General features: G+C 46.6%; 1 protein-coding gene across 4 annotated transcripts in view; it reads left to right on the plus strand.

Moving 5' to 3' along the window:
• LOC119135696 (DNA-binding protein SATB1) overlaps window positions 1–18,206 on the plus strand; it is a 42,892-nt gene that overhangs the window by 20,160 nt on the left and 4,526 nt on the right. For 3 of the 4 annotated variants that reach the window (XM_037273467.1, XM_037273466.1, XM_037273469.1), the window contains exons 6-11: window positions 3,798–3,909; window positions 4,498–4,575; window positions 5,622–6,136; window positions 7,556–7,768; window positions 9,500–9,571; window positions 9,752–9,910. In XM_037273467.1, the coding sequence (XP_037129362.1) occupies window positions 3,798–3,909; window positions 4,498–4,575; window positions 5,622–6,136; window positions 7,556–7,768; window positions 9,500–9,571; window positions 9,752–9,910 (1,149 nt within the window). The remainder of the gene's footprint in view (window positions 1–3,797; window positions 3,910–4,497; window positions 4,576–5,621; window positions 6,137–7,555; window positions 7,769–9,499; window positions 9,572–9,751; window positions 9,911–18,206) is intronic. The other variant, XM_037273468.1, reaches the window with a different exon arrangement.

Here is an 18,206-nt window from a genome sequence, read left to right on the forward strand (position 1 = left end):
TGGGTGTGTGTGTAGTTGTTGTATGCGTGTGTACGTGTGTTCTTTAGCAATGCGGCGGCGTGTTTGTGTGTTTAGCCGGGCATGAGCAGTGCGCTGATGATGTAAAGAGTCCCTGGGTGGCGTTCAGGCGGAGCCCAGCCCAGTCTGGTAATCACCCTGTTTACGGTCCATATGTGAAGAAGGCTCAGAAGAGAGTGCGCACACACACACAGGCAAACACACACACACACACACACACACACACCAATTTTAAATTAAATTGAAGAATGCCTGAGTTCTCTAGTGAGTGCAAAAAAATCTCTTCAACTCTTCTTTTTATTATTATTGTATAACAATATGTCCGTTATTGAGCTTGTAGCTAGAGCTGTTTCTGTATTTTTGGGTGCTAATATGTTGGCGTGTGGTTTATAGTTTTCAGAATTTGTGGAAATGACGTCTGAGCGTTTCAAATTCGGTGCAATTTAGGTCGCCCATCTGTGTCGTATATTTGGTAGCACAATCTCAAAGATAAATTGACCTTTGATGGACTCCAGGAAAAGGCCAAATTGACCCTAAAAGGCTAAAATGGAAGAGGGAGTTGTTTGAGAAGATTCAGAATGAGCTTCGCCAATAAAAACAGGTTTTATTTGCATTTTGTTTCAAGCCATGTAGTAATGCCAGCAAAGCAACATCCAATCGTCATCGTTTGGATAAACCAAGTGCGGAAAAACACAAAGTGAAGTTCCTAGTTGTTTTCTATTATTCAGAGGCAACAGCTTGTGTGTCGCTTAGCAGCGCCGCAACCCGGGGTCATGAAGAAAATCTGCTTTGTTTTCATTTCGCACCTTCGCGCAATCGATGCGGCCGGCGCACATCTCCATGCTTTTGCCATCTGTCATCTCGGTAGGGTTCCATTTGACCCGACACGTTTTTTTGGCTCAACTTCTGTTACCTTGAACCGCGGTGGAAGTTGGAAAGCACGACTCAGGGGGCCACCTTTTATTTGTCGACTATTTATTTAGCTGTTTATTTATTTTAAATGGCGGCACGGTGCGCTAGTGGTCGCACATCTGTCTTGAAGTTCTTCTCCCCATCCTTGCGTGCTCCGCCTTCCTTCCTTATCCTCCCCCCAAACAATGTTGCCAAAATTATTCAGTCCTTGGTTATCACCAGGGACTAAAGTCATTGGTGTCATGTCCACGAATTGAATATTCGTGTTTAGCCACGACCGCTACACTGAAGGCTTAAAAGCGTGTTAATCCCACTCGCTTCATTCAGCCAATCAGGGTTTAGCGATGTGGTTGGTCGCTACCAAGCTTGGCAGCCCCGCTTTGCCCACTTGGACAGGAACTATGGCAACCAACGAGCTCCAACCCCCCCCAATCTTCAGACACACGCGGATGCGCCAGCTGCAAAGAGTCATCAAAATGCCATCTTAGTGTAAATGTGTGTGCGCGTTTATGTATTTGGGGGGGAGGGAGCGTTTTGTGGGTCACCCCCGTTGAGGTGGATGGCATAATTGAGCTGCGATGTTGGCGAGGTGGCAAATGCAGTTTTGCTCCCTGCCCGAATTGGAACGCATGTGCCCGATTGTGTAGGTGTGCTAATCTGCCCGTCTGCGTATGTGTGTGAGACGCTGCACCACACACACTTCTTGTCTCCCTCGATGGGGAACAGAGTAGATGTTGGGGCCTGATAGTCGCCCAGTGCCACTTCCTGGTCCTGCTGATAAGCTCAGTGAGCTGCAGATGGCTATCACACACACGACACACACAGGTGCAGAACCATGTTACCTGTTGACATGGAATAGAACCTTCCCAATGGTACCGAGATGGCATCACAGGGTTCTGTTATGTGTCGTGTTGTGTTGTTGTTGTTGTGTGTCGCACACACGCAATCACGAGGCCGGGCCCCCCGCGAGAGAGCCGGCGTGATATATTGAGGGAGAGGGCTGATTAATGAGCAGCGTTTATTAGAACATCTGTGTCAAAGATGGCGCCGAGGGTAAGCCAGCCTTGGAAAGGCATTGCGGAGAGAGGGGGGGGGGGGGGGGGTAAGAAAGAGCGAAGGGAGCCTCAGCCCAGATACACTGTAAATAAAACATGGATGGCTGGCTGGAGGGGAATTTGGGCAGGCTGAGCCAGGTAGCGGTGGACGCACCAGCATTCACTACATTAAAAGCCCAGATAAAAAGGCTAAACTCCAATCGGACGAAACGAAGGCCGTCATGCATAAATGTATGAACCATTAAAAGGAATATTTTGCCTTGCTAACCCTCCACTCAGCTCAGCTCAACTCAAATTGAATGAAGGCTTTTCAGACCAGCCACAAAAGGTGGCTTTGTAATACGCCGCATGTCCGAATGTGCCTCATCCCGCTCGCCTCCATTTCTGAGCCCCCCCCAACCCAGACGACACTAATTGGCCCCCCTCCCCTCCCCAGGTGTCGCTTGGGATACATTGATCCAACATATGCTATAAACCGGTGACAAATCCAGTAGGACTAACTCGTATTTAGTCAATGGAAATATGTAACTCAACATGACATTGGGTTACATTACACCAAACACCCGCGTGCTCTAACGCAAGCTTCCTGACAACTGTCCTTGTGTCAGAAATCAAATCAGGCCACAACAATCTTCCTTTTTGTTTTGTTTTTTGAGACACCCCTTCACCGCTGTTGCCATGAAAGGCAGTTGACACGAAATATTTTTCTTGAAATGCATCCCAACTTTCACTAACACCGGTTAGCCCTGACACCGCATTGCTAACAGGGCTTCTTGTAAACACCACAAATGACCCGGATTGCCTCTACTCCTCATAGTAAAAATAAACGGGGTGACTAGGAGGTCAGGAGTTGCGGGGATCATCTCCTATTGTTGCTGAAGAGCATCATCAGCGTCTCGGTGGAGCTTACTGCGCTCGCCTGCATCCTCCCCCAACGCATACATTACGGAAAATGATAAAGACGGCATATACCTGTAATTTAAAAACAGATGGTTGGGCTCTTTTGAATATGTATGATGATCAAAAACTAACCCCACCCGCACGCCAACCTCGATATACACCCGGAGGCCAGCGAGGTGTTCAAACATTCATTTTAATAATGAAAAGCCGCCACGGAGGAGAAGAAGAACCTCTTTGCTAATTTCCGAGGAAGAGGAGGAGGAAGGCGAGGGTCCGGCGGCCGACAAGCTCTCCGCGACCCGCCAACTCCTTCAAGTCCGAGTCGCCAACAGATTGGTTCAAACGGAACCAGCTGCTGCGATTATTATTATTAAACGACTCCATACGCCTTGTGAAGGTAAAGATTTCTTCTGTGCTCAACAGATGCACAGCTTCCCCGTATGATTAAACACAAGGAAAAAAACTCCAGACAAACTCTTGTGGCATTTGATAAAAAGGCAGAGTAGGCAAAGGCCTTTTTGTCATTTCCCTTTGTTGTTCTCAACCCAATCTGCTTGCATGCCTGATGTGTTTCACTTGTGCCGTCATTTCTGACAACTTCTTCACATCTGTGTTGCATGGGGGCCACCAAACAGAACCACTGGAATGCATTTGGCCGTTACTCGATAGCACAAAATTAATTAAGTCTGATAACTGCTTCACATCTGTGAACTGGTTTTTTTTTTTTTTCTTAAGTTCTCATTGAGTTTATTTTTCCGCTGCGCTTGTTTCACAAATATTTTATTAATTACTATTTTATTTTAATTCCGCGTCGGGATTCTAATGTAACTGTCTGTCACTCTCTTGCCCCCACCCCTCTCTCTCTCGCTCTCTCTCTCTCTCTCTCGCTCTTTCTCAATCAATCTCTTTCAGAGTATGATTTCCTCCATTGTCAACAGCACTTACTATGCAAATGTGTCAGCGGCAAAGTGTCAAGAATTCGGGCGCTGGTATAAACATTTCAAGAAGACAAAGGATATGATGGGTAAGCAGAACCGGGCGGGGTGGGGTTTTACAAAAAAAAAAATCTGACACACACTTTTGTCCTTCACACACACACAAGCACTAATACAATATACTATCTGACTAAGTGCGTCTTTGTCTCGGCTGCTGTCACATGAAGCGGCCGACACATTTTTATCTTGTTATCTAATAATTTGAGATTACGCCGCACTATTTAGCAGCTGAGCTGACTTTGCTTTGATTTGATCCAATCACGCTGAAAACAAATGGAGGGTTAGGGGGGCTTTTTTTCTTTTCTTTTTTTTTTTTCCCCCCAACCAAGGCCCATTGGCCTGTAAATGGTCATTGTAGGATTAAAATCCCTCACACTTCAGTTGTTTAAGATCTATGTGTCTGCTAACTGCTTCACATCTATGTTGTTTTAGTTTCCCCTAAGGCACACAAATTGAATCGTAGCAAACTTATTAATAAACTTTTTTGCCTTATTAATAACGTTTTTTTTTTTTTTTTTCTGCATGCCCGCTGTTATTCTGTATTACTTCCCACGGTTGTCAGTCATTAATGTGCCTGGCTGACATATTGACTTTTGGTGTGCCCTGTCCCTCCGCAGGCATTCGCCAATCTTCCCAGCTGGAGGGCTACCTGGGCACGTGCGTCCTTCGCGAGAGCCCCCGTGCTAATGCGCTAGGTATGTTTTGACCACACACACACTTGGTGTCACCCACTGGCAAAGTTAAAATTCATGAACATTTTTCTGAATTTTTATCCAAAATATTGGACCCCCCTCTCTTTCTAAAATATTTGATTCATGTAAGATTATGACAACCGGGGTGGCTTTGGAGTTGTATTGATCGTGGAACGAGTATATTCCAAATTTTCCATCCCGACTGATTTCTCATGTAACCTCAGCCCCTCCTTCACTTCTTCACCCCCGCGGCCCACATCACGTTGCCATTGTGTCTTTAATCCGGGGCCCTTTTGTGGCACCATTCCACAGGAGGACCTCCTCCTCCTCCTTTCGGGGACCGCATGCTCCTTTTCTCTATTCAATTTGCATGGCAATGCCCCCCAGCGCTAACACGCACACACATTCACATACAAGTCATGCCATCAGAGACCCGGGGATTACGGGAAAAAGAAGACGTGATTATTACCAGGATGATTTTGTTTTGTTGTTGTTGTTCCTCCCACTAACCCCCGTCACCCTCCCCTCCGTCATCATTTGTTTTTGACAAACGCTCAATAGACTCATCTCGGCCGCTCGCTTTGTGCTCGCTGACAGTCAAGAAACTGGCGCGACGACGGTGCGTATTTTTGGAAAAGGTCCACGCGGGTTTTTTTTTTTTTTTTTTTTTTTTTTAATCTTCATCATCTGCTTAAAATGTATGTCGGAGTGGCGTTTTCATCAAGTTGTGTGAATGCTGAGTGTGGAGGTGTTCACGTATGAATGCGGCCCCCTCACTGAAATTTGAAAAGGCCGCATTCACGTCCAAAGATAAAAGCACAAACATTCGTCATCTGCCGATGCGGCCGGTTAAGAACGGCGTTTAAACAAACCCCTGCCGTTAATTGCCGTCGTGGCCTCACAGCCAGATACGGTTCCTTCTGAATCTACAAAGCAAAGGAGTCTCCCCAAATTCCATCACCAGTCTTCCCACCCATTTATTCAGCACATTTACTATTTTGAATTTCACGTCCTTATTTCCTGTCCTCCTCTTACCGTCGTCCCTCCAGCTGAGATGGACGGCCTGTCCGACTTGTCTCCGCCTGGCTCCAACCACAATCACAACCACCTGGGCTTCTCCCAGCAGCAGCAGCAACAGCCCATCCCGGGCAGCACGGCGGAGCAGACCCCCTCGTCCCCCGTGCCCCCGCTGTCCCACGCCCCGCCGCCACCCCCGCAGCACGGCGGGAGTCAAGCGGGCGGGCGGCAGATGCCCCCCGGCCTGCACCACCCGGGCATGGTGTCCACTCCCATCAGCCCCCAGCTGGTCAACCAGCAGCTGGTGATGGCGCAGATCCTCAACCAGCAGTACGCCGTCAACCGTCTGTTGGCGCAGCAGTCGCTGTCGCAACAGTACCTTAACCACCCGCCCGTCAACCGCAGCTCGCACGCCAAGCCCCTGGAGCCCCAGGTGGGGTCCAACACCGAGGTGTCCTCCGAGATCTACCAGTGGGTCCGAGACGAGCTCAAGCGGGCGGGCATATCGCAGGCCGTCTTTGCCCGAGTGGCCTTCAACAGAACTCAGGTGAGTCCAACGCCTGTTTGAATTGCTATTACGATTCCCCAAGCCTTCGATGAACCCCCAAAAAAAAAAACACATGATAAAAATCTTTCAGTCGAGTTTCTCCTCCGTCTCTCACACAAACAACAACCTGTTATCTGTGCTGCTAGAAGACGGTGGCCTTGTGTGCCGTCTGGGAGCTTGTCTTTGGGGGATTATTTATTAGCTGTTTTTTCTTTTTAATAAAAGCTGAGCTGTAGGTGTTGTTAGGGAAGCTTAAGGAGGAGCTGAGGATGTGATTTATGTTCAGTCATCAAATGTGGCTGCCCTGCTCCACCCACACGCAATGAAAACAAAACAACTTTTACAATCTCGTGTCAGACATCTAGATGTCTGATGTACGTGCTACAAATTTGATAGCCATCAGTTCGGCTGGTCGGAACGTGCCATATTGGTCTTGAGATGGAAACTTTTTTTTTTTCATGAGAAAGCGCTAAGTGATTTGACGAAATCGATTGGGCAAGAAATGGCACTTCAATGGCAAGTTTGGTAACTTCTTGTCAGGCATGGCGTGAGACTTTTTGTGGGTTTTTACTCGTGATAGACATGCCGAGCAACCACCTTCAGGGGCTGGAAAAAAACCCTATAAAAACAGTTGACCAACTTGAACCAAAAATGGCCACTTGTAACCAAAATGGCGGACTTCCTGTGGCTTCTTGAGACTTTGAATTGTTTATATTTTGATCTACTCATGATAGACACGCTTACCAAATTTCATGTTGCCAAATGCAACTGCCTTCAGGGGCTGAATTATTTTTGCTGCGTTTGTGTTAATTCTATTCTCTGGGGAATCCCTCAAAATTGCAATTTGTTTGATCCAAGAATAATAACAAGGGCCCAGTGTATAATTCTGCACTGAAGAGTCTACATCTTTTATGGACATTTATTAAGAGAACACTTTCTCCTTTTTACACCAAACACCGCCCAACATTTTGACAAATAAACTCACAAGTGGCTGAAAATTGCCTCCGTCAAATTGTTTTCATAGCAAATCACACCTATTGACGGTGAGAGAATTGCTCAGCGTGTGACCGAGAGATCCCTAAAAAGGGCCAATCATGCGCCACGGAACGCTATTTACCAGTAAACAAGAGGACATGCTGATTGCCAGCTGTGTCACACTTCTAAGAATATGTCCAAGATTGCTCGCAGGGTTTGGAAACCAGTTTCACTCCAATTTGGTTTTCTCTGATGTTATTTGAGAGTCTGATTTCTGGATAATACTATTGACCAGTTTTCTTCCCTGGCCTATGAAGACTTTGGTGGATTGTTGTCCCATAAGGGACAAAGCCAGTAGTAGCCAGCAATTCATGCAACTCCCGACCACTTCCCACAACTACTCTTAATTTTTCATGAACGTTCCTTGTCCGTGTGTCGCCACAGGGCTTATTGTCTGAGATCCTGCGCAAAGAAGAGGACCCGAAAACAGCCTCGCAGTCGCTGCTGGTTAACCTGCGCGCCATGCAAAACTTCCTGCAGCTGCCCGAGGCCGAGCGTGACCGGATTTACCAGGAGGAGAGGGAGCGCAGCCTGACCGCCGCGTCCGCCATGGGCGCCGCCCCGCTCATCAGCACCCCCCCAAACCGGCCTGTTCAGGTGAGGCCATTCAATTACTCTCTCCGCTTTAAAGCAGAATCCATCCTCTGTAACTGGTCGAAATGAATCAAATATATCTGGTGAAATAGAAAAATATCTGAGAATTTGACCATAAATTCAATTCATGAAACACTGCAACACAGAACCATTACAGTTTTAATGAAATTGAGAAATATGTATTTATATAATCATTGGAAATTTAATTAATGACGGTTCCTAACACATTCAATTATTTAATGGCACATTTATTCGTTTGATCTATTTAAATCTATATTTAATTAATAAATGAAACATTGAATTAATTTATGGCATTTTTAATTAAACATTTAATGGTATGGTTATTTAATTTTGGCACTTTCGGCCCTTCATAGTCTTCTACATCTCCTGCAAAGAAAGCAATCGTACTTTTTTTTTTTCCCCCCCCCAGTAAGCTGGGTATTAAGCCCAAATGTACAACTACACAACTCGAGTCAGTGATCCGTGTTGAAAGGAACCCTACGTACGAGGAGAAGTGCATTTGTCAGCAGCATCCTGCCGCCGAGAACAGCCCACAATGACTTCCTCTGTCCTGTTTTTCGCATAGTCGCCTGCCTATAAACCGTACACACACCCCCCCCCCCTCTCTTTTGAAATGGCTGCGCACCGTCACAGAAAGTCAAAAGTGTGATTGTGAAGCGGTGGAGCCGCGCTTCCACTTTGCAGCTGAAAGCTCATCTTCACATTCGGACTCACTGTGTTTAAGTGTCAGTTCAGTCAACGGGAGAGAACACCCAAGTCAAGGAAGAAAGCTATTTGTTGAAATGCCTTGTTTCAGAATCTTTTGCTAACAGTAGCACTGAATTTAAAAAAAATAAATTAAAAAAATCCACTTATTCATAAACGCCAATACCAGTCTGACACTACGATGCCAATTCCGCCTCGCTAGTTAGCAATAAAACACAACTGACTCGATCCATCTTTTTATTGCAGTAGTCTTTTTTTACTATTATTACCCCAAAAAAAATTGTTTAGCAAAGCTGTCAAACCGGTGTCGGGATGCCATGGAATGTAGTCCGCCTTTTTAATTTGCGGCCTTATTCTCCAATCAACAACATCAGTGGAATATCTGTGGGCTGATATCATTTAGCCGCGTGATTTAAAGCATGCTGACATCTCTCGTGTAGACCTACATGAGGCAATTCTCGCAAAACCACGCACACACACACACACACACACACACACACACTTGGCCATCTGCCAGCCTCTCATATATGGTGCGAATATGCGCACATAAATCATGCAGGGTGGCAATTGAGGCCGAAACAGAGGAAGGTTTTTATAGGCTTGTAAAAAAACACATGCGGAGGTATGTGGCGGCACTCGTGCGCGCCGCCGCCATAACACTTAACTCTGAATGACGAGTTCCAGTACCACTGTAACTCTTGCCCTAGGCCCGACCCGAAACCACAAACGCATCCTCACCGGTCCAACCCGTCGTCATCACGCTTATATGAGGATGATTCATATGCTAATAGTTTCTCCGTTTTTATCAGGCAACTTGTTGCCTCGTCAAAGGAATCTCGTCAAGAAGCAGCACGCCTTGAATGAAGATGATTTGATTTTGTTGTTTAATCCTTCTGCCTCCACGCCAGAACAAAATCACAGAGTACAGCATATCAAAGTGTTGTTGGCAAAATGTGTGTGTGTGTGTGTGTGTTTTTAAAATGAATGGCCGCGTTGTCTTTTGTGCAGCCACGAAGAGAAGACTGTAATAGCGTGCGGCCCGAAGACTGGAACCCTCGCATTCCCGTGGGCCTTTCTCCTGTGAGTAAAATAAAATAATCATAACAATACTCTAAATAATGAAGAGAATTTTCTTTTTTTTAAAGTTGTATTTTTTATTTTTTTGACTTGAGAGAAAAAAAATGACATGTTCGGTGTCTTAATAAAACTCGCAGAATCAAAGCAAAGGCTGTGGAATTTGAAATATTTTTCCTTTGGGAGCAGGTGAAGCCATCCCCTCTGCCCAGCGAGTGGAACGGCAAAACGGAGAGCTGCATCCTCAACATCAACTCTAACATCTACGACGAGATCCAGGGAGAGATGAAGAGGGCTAAAGTCTCTCAGGCGCTCTTTGCCAAAGTGGCCGCCTCCAAAAGCCAGGTACACACACACACACACACAGGCAGGCGTCAGTTTACAAAAACACACACAGGGAGCCTCTAATTGAAGGCTTAGGATTTGAAATTGTTGATATTATTCTTCCCACACGGACGATTGCCCTCACACGCTCGTTAAAAACTGGCAAAGATGTGCGACCGCTACCCCCTCACTTTGCGTTTTGACAAAGCCGTTCCAACCCCCCCAAAAGAAACCCTAAAATAATGCGTTATTATTAAAGATTTTCACAGAGTCTGGAAGAGTTCCACAATCGCGCTTGATAAAAAAAAAAAACGAGGAGGCGGAAGGGGGGAATAGATCACCGGGGGTGTGGAATCATCCCGAAATATCTGCAAAGACTTTATTTTTTTTTTCCTGCTGATTAGCACGATTACACTGGCAGATTGCTTTGTTTGACCAAATTGAAGTGTGATGCACAAACCCCTGTTTTTGTGTTCAAAGACGTAAGGTTGGGGAGGAAAAACGAGGGGGAGAAAGGGGTGTACGAGGCATTTTTTTTTTTTTTTTTGCGGGGGAACGCGCTTGTGTCTGGCCGCCGATTCCCGCCTGCTTCATTGATGGCGGGCGGCTGTGAATGTGAATTGAGGAGCAGATAAGAAGTGTGCTAATTATGCCTGCGAAAGGGGGCCTAGGAGAGCACTTATCGCTGCCTCCATCTCGTAATGGGCGCTCCCCGGGCAGCTGGTACCCCCCCTCCCCCCCCCAACCTGTCCCCCAACCCTCCCACCAACCAACCCAGCCGGCCGGCATTGCCACTTCCGCGCCAGCTCTTCCTCCCGTCGCCACCTCTGAACTCGCAACTTGACAATCTTTGCGGTTCCTTTGGTCAGGTCTGCAATCAAAACACACGGCATCTTCTTTTGCATCTAATAACACGTTTGGAAAGTTTCCAAACGTGACGTAGCACTCCGATGAGAACCCAGCGGACGCATCTTTGGCTAGTCCCGCGTGGTTGAAGGGGGAAGGAGGTTCCGCTCGAGTTTCACGCCGTGGGCAGACGATTGTACTTTTATTCACTTTCATCGCCGCCCGCGGTGTGGGTGGAAATGTGAAGCCCCCTTCCCCACATTTAGCGCCCTATATTTACCCTCCTCACACTCTCTTGAGTGCCGCGCTAGTAATGATTGTTATTCCGTACGAGATGGCTGTCGAATCAATATCAAGCTGTTATTTTGGCCAAACAATTTGAGTTAGCGTATACGATCATAACTCACTTTTTCTGTACCCTTCTACCTGGGTACCACAACCTTGTGCCTTAAAGGTGCCAAACGGGAGCGTAGTGGACCGATTCAGAAATGGATCCCCACGACTCATGACGCTAACACTTACTACGACTATAAATCACTGAAGTGAGGACTCGAAAGGTGACGTGAAGAACTCCCTGGTCTTTAAAGTGCGCTGGATGGAAATGCCACATTGAATGTGTGGGTGAGGGGCGCGTAGTTAAAGGCTGGCAGAGGCCCGCCCGCGATGGTTACGAGCCTTGAGAGGGGAAAAGGATGGCAAAAATCCAACATCCCCGCCATTTGCCCTTCCCCTCTTTTTCCCGAAACACACGCGGAATACAATGAGAGAGGCCTACACATCGTCCATATTGCGCACACACACACACACAGTTGCATGCATCAGTAGACTAGTGTTTATCGCTATTCTACTCAAGAGAGAACTAGCCCACCAGAACCACCGATATGCACCACGGATAGTCGAGAACCGAACACACTGATGTAACAGAACTGTGCCAGCCCCCCCAACCCCCGCCCCTGCCCCCAACCATTCTTTTCCAGGACCCCCATCTGGGCTTCCCGCCAGTCGGGCCCATCCTCCACTCTCATCTTCGTCCCTGAATTGTGCTTCTTCAAGATGGACCATTTTGAACGGGACATTGCATGGAGAGTAGTCATAAAATTGGACTAATAGATTTACCGTAATAGAATTACAGCTCCGATATGTTTGTTGTGTCTGCCGTTTTGGTAGAGTTGCGATTGGTAGCATGGAGGTAAACGGTCATTTCTATACCTTTTATGACTGGACAATGGACGTAGCCATGCCAAAGAAATAAGAACTCCATAGAACCGACGCATACAGTTTAGAAAATGCCTTTTAAAATCCCAACAAAGCTTTATTTTAGTCTGATTTGTATTCCCACAAACAGTTGCCCCTCCACAAATTAAAATTCAAGCTCCACTTTTGACTTGCCAAAGTCGACGCCTCTCCCATCTGCAGTTGAGTAAATAATCGCTATTTGCAGCAGTGCCGCTTTTCGAGCGCCTTGTTGTCATTGGCAGAAACCAAAACTACTCGTTTGCTTGGCAGGCTAAAATTGGGTTGGGGGCGACACAGGTTGTCTTGATGTGGAGGGGCGGGGGGCTAAGGTTCGAGTATCGTTCATTCCTTTGACACAACTTTTATGTCGCAACATTCCCGACACTTCCTTAGAGGAATTTCACAACAGATGGAATCAGAGTCCCTCCTGTTATAAAACAAGCACCCTGGGAACCTGGGCTCAAAGCCCTCCGACTTGTCAATGACCAGTAGAGACTGTCGAGCCGCTCCACCAGGACCCCCCCACCCCCACCCAGGCCCCACATGCCTCCCCTTCCTTGCTCATTCTCCCTGGAAGAGGCGACGCTAATTAGCCAGGCTCTAATGAGACAGAATGGCACTGATCTGGTCCACCAGAGGGGGTGGGCAAGGGAGGTGGTGGAAGAGTAGGTTGAGAGTGAGGGTGGGGGGGCACAGGGGGTGGGGATGGGGGGGCTATGCCATCTGTCGCCCTGCACTCGCCTGGCATGGCAGTCCCAAGAGTGGAGGGAAGGGTGCGGGCGGGGCGGCCATCGGTCTGTGGAGGGTGGGGGCAACGAGGGAGGGAGGGTGACGACATAGCTGCAACTGCTGCCATCTTGTTTTGAAAATGACTAATTGGTTGGAATCACTTTAGTGGACCGACGTGATTTGTAGTTTCAGTGTGTGTGCGTGTTGTGTGGCATCATGGCTTGAAAGGAGTGATTAACTCCTCCCTTTTTTTTTGGCGGGGGTGTTTCATCTGCAAGGACTTTTTATGGCCTTAGTGGTCAACTATCAACCTAAACGCAAATTTCCAAATGTGGTGCATATATTAGTGTGCATGTCCTTTGTGCTTGCTACAACTCGACAGATATCTTTTTTTAATCTTTTGTTTTTGTCATCTCTCATGGCCTGTTCCAGCCTCAATGATCAATTGCAACTCTAAATGTCATTTTATTTTGAAAATGAAGGAGACTTTTAACATGACTAGGAGAAGAGATCACAGTTCTCTTCGTGCCCGGCATTAATAATAATAACAACAATATTAATCATCTACGTTTAATAACCGAGCCCATTCTTGTCGGGGAGTCGCCCGCCGTACCTTGCTGGTAATGTTTGCAGAGCCGTAAAAAATGAGGCAGATGAGAGCTGGCAGCCCCGAAGGGGTTCAAAAACAGGCAGCATCTGTTTATTAATTTATTCATGTATTTATTTATCTCCCGCTTGCTTATTAGGTTGCCATGGGAACCAAATTGTCTCTTATTGCAGAACTAGAGAGGCAGCTGTCTGAATAATTAATTTAGGGAATGAATTATCCGGCAAACGGCGGCATCCTCCCCTTCCCTCTGAAAATGAGCCTCTCTTTAAATTGTTTAATGGACGGTGGAATTCCCACCAGCATGTTTTTTCTCTCTCCCCTCCTCCTCATCTTCCTCATCTTTTTCCTCCTGCCGTCACTGATCGTGCTCATAGCACTTTGTGACTCCCCTGTCATCTCGCTTACGCCACCTCTCACCCCATCTGTCGGCTTTGACGCGTCACTCCTCGCCTACCTACCTCCCTCCTCCGAGGACGACGCCAACCCCGCGGGGGAAGGACTTCCTGTTCACGGGCGGGCGGGAAATAATCTGGACAGTAGAGGAAGAAGTAGCTCGTGAGTTTGACCAGTAGCTTTACAGAAGTGTATGTTGGGCGGACGCTTTAAAAAGGTAGAAAGAAAGAAATAGCTTTTAGCTCGTTTTGTGTGGCCTTGAGATTTGATCTTTTTGTCCAATCAATTCTCAGCCTCGATGTTGCCATGTCAATGGAATCTTCCCAGTATTTTGCCATAGTCTGGCAAAACTTGTTGTTCCAGCCAAGTTCACCTAGCATGAATTCTTTTAATAATCAGTATTTTTGTATGATAATGTTGCATGCTGTTGAAATTGCAACACGCTCTTTGGTGGCATTAAGAGGCCGCTGAAGGCCCAGGCACCAAACTCAGCATCCATCACTGGTTTAGCATCACTAGCTAGCTCATCCTCCTCGCCTTGCCTCTCCTTGCCTTGCTCGCTCGCCTCCTGACAGACCACACAGGGCTTGTTCTGAAGCCCATTCCCGCTAATCTGATCAGGCAGGCAAATACGCCGGGAAAAGCGCTTTAATGATCCCCCTAATTACCTCAAGTCAATACCAACTGTATTATTAGACTCAGGGAAAATATTCCATTAGGGTGCCCCCCGTGGGAGCGGCCGCCCCCGCCCCGCCCGGGCGCGCTCTCTCGCCACCCCCCCCACCCCCCACCCTCGCCCACTCCATGCTTGTAATTAATTTTATGTACACACGCAGGAATGCACAAGGTCGCACCTGCAGCCCGGAGCCGCCCGACTCGGAACCGCCTAATCGGATCTGTCATAATTACCATGCTGCATGCTTGTGACACACGCCGGCAAATATTTCAATTTAACTACGGCCCTGCGTGTGCGTGCGCCTGTACGTGTGTGCGCGCGTGCTCGGGGAGATATTAAGGCCGATAAAAGTGCTCATGATGGTGCTTGTGTCCACTCTCTCTCTGTCTCTGCTTCCTCCTTTGCCTCTTAACGCATCATCGTCATCATCATCATCACCATATTTTTGTCTCAAATCATTGCACAATGTGTTCCCTGCGTAGACATCATACCAAGGAGGGCCTTTAAGCGGCCATTTCTGGACTTCGCTGATATTTTGGACCGAAATGCCACAAGAAACTCATTTGTTCAAATTTCAAAGGATAGGAAATGGAATTGCAGTAAATTATTATTATTATAGTTCTACCTCTGCTGAACACTTTAAGCACATTAAAACGTATTAAAACGCTCTTAAACTTATTAAAACACACTTTTTCCAAAAGATTCCTTGTACGCCTCTTTTCACTGTCTTGAGACAAGACACTTTTTTTTAGCACAGTTCTCCAAATAAGAGGCAATTAAAAATTACAACTTTGTATATTGAAACATTTAGTTGAACAAACGTCTGCTAGCTTCATGCTAACATGTAATGCAAAACTCCATTGACTGGCTCATGAAGATTGATGTTAGGCTAATCATACCAGTGTAACATGCATTCAATGCGCGCTGGAAGAAAACTTAAAAGGATCCCATTCTGTGCTAAAACATGAAACAAAATCCAACTAGCCTCTCCTGTACAATGCGGCGACTTGAGTGCGGGAAATGAGAACATAGTTTCTATTGGTCTATTTTTTCCCCCCAATACTTCTAATGGTATAAAAGTAACATAATGCTTTATGACATATTAATCAAGAAAGATCTCTCTGAAAATGCCTAAAAAACAGGGAATTTCCAAGTTATTATTATTAAATTAGCATTTAAAAAGAAAAAACATATTTGGGACCAATTTCTGAGTCTAAAATGCGTTTGATGAACACTGGAAGCAAACTTGTCAGCCAATTCCAAACACTTATTGAGCTGACAGTCAATTTGCTGCTTCTCTGCCGGCTCCTAATTCAATAAGATCAGTCACGATTTATCATCTTAATTACGCTTTGATATTAGCAATTAAAGCCCGTATTTGAATTAAATCACACCCCGCGCCTTAATTGACGGAATCAGACTTTGCGTCGTCGTTTGTGTGTTTGAAATGCAGCTGCTGTTGTTGTTGTTGTTGCTTCATCGCCGCCGTGTTGGTGCATTTTTATCCTCCATCTGCCCGACTAGCGACACAAAAGACGATCAACAAAACTTTTGTGCTGCCGCAACGTCCCCAAAAAAAGCTTTGGGACTCAAAATAGAATGTACGGCGTCAACCGATAGTCATCCAAAACACATTCATTGCACTTTATTTACAAACAAATAAGCTGCTAGACAAAATCACTTATCATTGCCCCCCCAAATACATTTTTGATTGTATCTTTAAAAAGAGAAAGTAGCACTTTAATGTACTTCATAAAAACATAAACAGTAATATTAACTAAAGGTGTAACGATTAATCAATTAGTCAACAACTCCTCGATTATCAAAGTGCTAATCGATTAATCGTTTAAAGACATCATGCAAAAAAAACGGCGATTACACCTCTAATTGGCCCAAAAAAAAATAATTCTTGACGAAAGCTTGGATTTGATACCATTCCCGTTGTTCATCGTATGGTTTGAAGGTGATTGTCTTGCGAACATTGGTGTGAGCTGCGCAGGAATAAAAGATGTGCTTAAAAATAAGTGTAGCCACGCAGATGTTTAATGTGCTCCATTTAAGATGAACTGGTCATTTGCCTTTGGTTATTCTTTATGCTCCATCTGCTTCTGTTTGCTTGCCGAAACCTCCGCCCGACCCCCTCGCGCTCGTACATACGCGCGTTATTGGCGGTGACGCAAGCCGCCTGCCCCGCTGAACCGCCGCGCCATTGTTCTGCCGGGAGCGAGCGGTGACACGCGCAAGTTGTGGCGCGTCATTGTTGTCAAGTCAGCCTATTGTTTCCACGGGGAGAGGTCACGACCGCTGGCGGGGACGATAGCTCGTCACGTAGGGCGGTGAGACCCGAGCCCGGCAGCTTCTTGACTCTACACAATTAGATCATTAGTTTGAAATCAACACCTTGTTGATTGTGATGAGTCACTATTTAATCCTGTCTGGAAGACTGAGCTCGTGAGTCACAATTCCAATGTGCAGTTTTACCCATCTGTTAGTCCTCGCTCGGGGCTTTGTTTGTCATTTTCAGACAAACAACAAAATTGTTATCTTTGACCCATTGGCCGGCCTCGGCGGCCATGGCTAAGCTACGCTGAAGTCATAAATATTTGAATGATATAAAATAATACAGCAGTTCATCCGAGGCTGGATGTATTTCGATGCACTTCCCATTTTTGCTACGTTCACATAGCAAGAAGAAAATACCGACGCCCCTCCCCCTTTCCTCCGCTTCCCTCTGCAATTATTGCTTATTGTGGCGGGAGATGGGCATATGGCCCGCCGCGTATGTGGCGGCCGTCCTTAGCAGATGGGCGGCCACTGTGGCGGAATCTTATTTCCGAGTCGGCGCACGTTAGCCCGCGCCGGAGCGGGACCGACCGGTTTGCGCGTTCCCCTTTTTTTCCGATCTAACATTTTTGTCTGACTGCGCTTCTCTTGGAGCTCGGCCAGGTCCAAGGAGCTAATGAAACACGTTTGTTTACCTTGGAGGCGCTCATCATTCCTTCCGTTTCCTCATTCTTAGCAAGAGCACACATAGACTGCAAACAACACATTGAAGACTTTGTCTAAGGTTGTTGGGCTGACTAGCAGCAAAAACAAGCCAACTGGTGTGTATCTGTAGTTTTTTCATTTATCCTGCAGGCCGAGGTCAGCCAGATGAGCCCGATAACGGGCGAATGAGATTAGATGGGGAAAACTCTGCGCGGGTGCTGCTATTTTGGTTAGCAACAGAGTTCAAAGAATGCCATGTCATAGCTTTCATCTTCTATCTTTGGCTTTGATTGCTTGCCTTTCTTTATGTGTCACTTGAACGACCAGAGGACTATGTCTAGCAAAAAACGACAAACTGATGGACATCTGTCGCCTTATTTCATTTATCCGGCGGGCGGCCGAGGTCAGCTTGATGGAGCCGATAACGACCAAATGAGATTAGATGGGAAGGTGTTTGTGTGTGTGTCTATACTGGACTGTACGTGTGTGTGTGTGTGGGTACGTCATTGGCCAGCTTGTGACTTCACCTCTTCCACATCAACACTCTGAATTCCACTATTGTCCCATTTGAACCACAAACGACCTGCTGATGTTTTTACGTGGGCGTGAACTCGGTCATGCGTGGGGAAAAAAAGTCTGCATTGTGCTTTCTTGACGCCCCCCGTTTATTAATTAGATGACGGTGACCCGGAGGATTACGGTGCAATATTGTGGCAGGTGTGCGCCAGCATCGCACGATAATCCCGAGCTGTCGCTGCTTATTGCTGGGATGAACCTGTTTACGGCATCTGGGAGCTCATCACTTGTCTATAGGAGGAGGATTTCCTACCTCTCTAGGT

Source organism: Syngnathus acus, chromosome 16 (genome assembly GCF_901709675.1).
Source record: "Syngnathus acus chromosome 16, fSynAcu1.2, whole genome shotgun sequence".
NCBI classification, from domain to species: Eukaryota; Metazoa; Chordata; class Actinopteri; order Syngnathiformes; family Syngnathidae; genus Syngnathus; species Syngnathus acus.